At 39.7% G+C, this 4,774-nt stretch overlaps 1 protein-coding gene across 1 annotated transcript; it reads right to left on the reverse strand.

The window, feature by feature from the left end:
• Positions 1 to 1,961: 1,961 nt before the first annotated feature.
• Positions 1,962 to 4,774, reverse strand: LOC102304485 (the record flags this gene model as incomplete). Its single annotated transcript, XM_005953299.2, is given in 1 exon segment — positions 1,962 to 4,774. A coding segment is annotated over 1 exon segment (2,132 nt), but the record flags the coding sequence as incomplete, so codon positions are not given.

Consider the following 4,774-nt stretch of genomic DNA (forward strand, 5'->3'; position numbering starts at 1 on the left):
TTCTATCTATTTTATTTATTGAATTTTATTGTTTTATTTATATTTTGATTGCTAGGGATGATGCAATGATCGGGGACCATTCTTCATTTCGTTGTTCTCGTGACAATGACAATAAAGTTTCTGATTCTGATTCTGATTCATTTATTATTCTCCTCCAGTAATTAAGGTTAGGATATGTATTTTTTTTATTCCAATCCATTCTTCTTTAGCAGCATTTAAATAACCTTTATCAGATTTGATGGTTTTGTTACAGACTTTTCAAAAAAGTGTTTTGCTTTTCATTCACAAATGTGGGATTAAATTGTGTTAAAATGCACAAAACAGTGATGTCATGTTTTGAGACTTGATGAATTTAAGAATCTTTTGATTTAATAAAGAAATTTGCAGACTTGCACAGAGATGGTAAAATTATGATGACTGATAACAGAGATGAAGACAAGAGACGATGAGGACAGGGAGGATGCAGGGACCGAAAGAGACAGGGAAGAAGTCTCATTGTGACGAGTAAAGTGTATCTTGGCTGGCTGGGCAGCTCTCTGGGTGCTCAACACCTCCAAAGCTCTGATCCTAGAATCACCCCTGCATGGATCCATCCTGCTTGTACCAGTGTTTCAGGGGACGTTGTAACATTATGGGGGATTTATTTTAGCACACTTTTAGGCCCTTTGATCCAAACTTTCATGTTTGTGCTGTCAGCATGTTTTACTATTTTAGGAAAAGAGCTGAATCTGTATTAGTTTGCTTTCCTATTTCAGCACATGCAGGATTCAGTGTTCAGGTGGTCAGGTGCATCATCTACGATGAAATCTTTAAAGAAAAATGTGGTTTGTATTTATTTGTTTGTCTGATATAAAAACTTGTTATCATCTGAAATATGTAATTCTGACAAATATGCCAAAAAAGGGGAAGTCAAGAATGGACAAATTCTTTTTCATGGCACATTCTACATGGGTTTAATAAAATAGGAGAAACAGTGGGAGATATTTAAAAGACAAAGCCTATATGATGCCGATTATATAGCCTAATGACTTTTACTCACACACTCGTGTTCAGGGCAGACTGCTGGAGAGTTTGTGGCAACAGAGAAACGTTTCTTCATCATCCAAGTGACGTCTTCAGTCTCAGCTGACTGCAGGTTTCCCCAATCCTATAAACAGTACATTTGCATAATGACTGAAACCAGCCCACTGAGGGAACAATGGGCTGGGAGGTCTTTTTCTTGATTATTAGGATACAAATTATCATGATCGTTGATCAACAACCACTGATCAATGTCCATGAGTGCCATTCACAGAGAGTTGGGGAATGGCTGCAATCACAGCATTGTAAGATGGTGACAGATGTACCCTTAGGCCCCCTCCTCGATTCAGAGATGGTCTTTCATTTTTCACGTAAATGGCTTCTTTGACTCAGCCCTCAAACCAGCGTTCCTCCCTGTCCAGGATGTGTACATCCTCATCATTGAAAGAGTGTCCACTGGCCTGTAGGTGTAAATAGACTGCAGAGTCCTGGCCTGGTGAGGTGGCTCTTCTGTGTTGTGCCATCCCCCATTACTGATGGAAATCTCACAGTCTAAGAAGGCTAACCGGCCACTTTTCATATCCTTCCTGGTGAATTTGATGTGTCGGTCCACCGAGTTAATGTGATCCGTGAAATGTGGTACGTCCTGAGATTTGATTTTCACCCAGGTGTCATCCACATACCTGAACCTTATAAGATTGGGGAAACCTGCAGTCAGCTGAGACTGACGAAGTCATTTGGACGAGTGACGAAATGTTTCTCCCACTGAAAACGTCCAGATGAACAGAATCACACCTTTTCATAACTGTATATAAATACAATGTGTAAAGAGAGGTGGGGAGGCTGGTTAATGCTGGTTGTTTTTGCACTGTTTTATGAACTGATGTGCAGCACACACATTATTCAGTTGGAGTAGAAAAACCCCCCCTGAAATATCAGAGTTCAAGATTTTTTAAATGACTTTTAATCAGTTTGATGCTGTTCATTTTGGACAAATGTGCATAATGTATATTAATGCAAATGATTAAGAGATAACTGCAGAAAGTACAATTCAAAACAGCTGAATCAAGAATTAGAACAAAACCTTGTTTACACCTTTTGACCCATTGATCAGCATAAATAACACTAAATTGTTTTGGTTTTAGCATTTTCTAAATCAGTGATGTCTTTTCATTAAAAGCAAGCGTGAAGTGAATTTTATTGTAATTAAACTTGTTTTATCACATGGAAATTTGAAACATGTAATTTTTATTACATTTATTTGAAACATTGCAGATGTTTTAAATCATAAAGAACATAAACATAAAAAATAACAAAATTAACAAACACAATTTTAAACATTGTCATCCATCTACAGTGAAGTTATAATGAGACTAATATCTAAAACTAAGGTGAATATCATAATAAAAACTTTGAAACTGTTGTTAGCACAAAGCACATTTGGCTTTTCCTCATGCAAATACACGTCCACTTATGTTGAAGCTTTTCTTTAACACAAATAAATGTGTCTTTAATCTTTCAACAGTGCAGTTATAATCACTTGTTTATGTAAACTCAAGTTGATTTGAAAATTGATTTTTATATTAAAAAAAGTTTGTTTTAGTTTAGTTTTAGTTCTGGAGTTATAAATGATCAAGGGGTTCCTCTCTTTTCTCTGTTTTAGCCATGAGCTCTGCTTTTTCTTTCATGGACCTCAGAGACTCAACTCGTTTCTTCCAGCCTGGTTTGCCTTCAGATTTCTCTCCTTCAACAAGCATGTCGATGTACTCTGGAGTGGACAGAGGGTTTGGTTTAAGCGCTATCTCTCTAAGTTTGTTCAGACACTTGGCGGACCTCTCCATTAATTTCACCACTGCAGCCTGAACATTTTTATATTCATCCTTCAGACTGTCAACCAGTCCCTGAAAGGTAATCTTCTTCCCTGTGGCTTTCCGGTGCTTTTCTTTCATTTCTTTCAGTGTTCTTTTCTCTTTAACCTGTTGAATCTCCCATCTGAAAGGCATATTATGATGGTTGTCCCAGGAACATTTGCCTTCACACTGAGTACAGTTTCCATCTGATCCGATTGCACTACAGCGTCTTTTACTTGCATCATCTGGTATCTGACAGGGGTAGTGACAGGTGACACCGCATTCGGAACAGTTGGTGACATACTCTTTTTTGCCCAAAATACCCTTTTTAATACATTTTGGGACAGTAACTTCAATCTCAAAGTTCTCATTTCTGCTGATCTCTGCTTCATGATCTTTAAGTTTTTCACTCGTCTCTTTTATCTCCTCAATCTTGGCTAACCCAAGTTTCACCTGCTCCTGCAGATTTTCAACTGAAATCTCGAGCTGCTTTCTTTCTCTGAGGACTTCCTTTGTCAGTGTCAAGCTTTTAGTTTCTATGAGATTCAGAGCAGCAAAAAAGCTCTTTATGCTCTCTGTCCCCATCTCCCAAAACATCTGATCAAAACGTCCTCCTTTACCAACATCACTCCTGCTGACTCTTTCAAATGATTTATTTTCTGCAAACAAGGCTGAATTATTGAACTTGAAGTGAACCGGCAGCCCGTCTTTTGTTTTAGGACATGGGACTCCTGCAGCATTGATCGCCTCTAGAACTGGAGGTCGCTGACCGTCTGCAAATGTCACCAGGATCCTGATGTTTTCTGCCACATCTTTGCCAAAGATTGAGAGCACTGAATCAAACACATATTTCTGTGTTGCTGTGAGTCGTGCTGAAGCAGCCTGAGCTACAAAACACACAGCATCAATGTCAGTGACACCGTGTGAGGAAGTGAAGAGATTACGTATCTGCTCTGTGATCTCTCTGTCTCTTTCTATGCCTCTTGTATCTCCAAAGCCTGGAGTGTCAATAATGGTCAGAGAGAACGGGATTTGAAATCCATCCTGGTGGTTGATTTTGTAAACAGTGACTTCAGAGGTCTGACTGTGAGCTTGTGATGTTGACTGATCCTCATTAATGAATTTAAACCTGAAACTGTCCTCCCACTCGACACCAACAATGTAGTTGATCATCCCATCGATCAGAGTGGACTTTCCTGATCCTGTCGCTCCAAGAAGCATTATTGTACGATTCTGCCCCTCAGTTTCTTTACCGAAGTTAAACTTCTTGCATCCATCTATGTTCATGTGTTCTTCTGTCAGAGGCAGTTTGTAAACTGAGGGGGAATCAGATTTGATCTTTTTACTTTTAATCCTGAGAAGTTCTGCGAGGCGGTTAAATGTTGTTGTGCAGACTTTAACAGTGTTGCTTTCTTTGCTTTTTCCAGCTGAACCACAATCACATCTGACCCTGACTGCATAATCTGTATCTGTCTGAAGACCTGACAGGATCACCTTTTCACCTGCTGACTGTGTTTGGTTCCACTGCAGAGCTTCCTCATTATCATCTGTTTTTGAATACTCCACCATGTAACCATGTATCTGCACATCCTCTCCGAGCTCAGCAGGTTTCTCCCAGCTCACTGATATCTCAGTTGAATTTGGTTCAAGTCGGGGTTTTCCAGGAGGGCTGCAGGGTAAGGTTTTAATAGAAACTTGAGTATCCGGGCCGACACCTGCTGAGGTCACTGCTCTGCATCTGAACACATACTCTGTGTTTGGCTTCAGATCTCTCACTGTGACTTCTTCAGCCTTTGCTTCTGTCTTCTGCTGCCATCCATCCTCTCCACTGACACAGTACTCAACAGAGTAGGAGGTGATGTTCTCTGCTCCAAATCTGGGTGGAGAAATCTTCAGTGTCACAC

The sequence above is a fragment of the Haplochromis burtoni genome, unplaced genomic scaffold (assembly GCF_018398535.1).
Source record: "Haplochromis burtoni strain Fernald_Lab_line unplaced genomic scaffold, NCSU_Asbu1 Contig_3608, whole genome shotgun sequence".
NCBI classification, from domain to species: Eukaryota; Metazoa; Chordata; class Actinopteri; order Cichliformes; family Cichlidae; genus Haplochromis; species Haplochromis burtoni.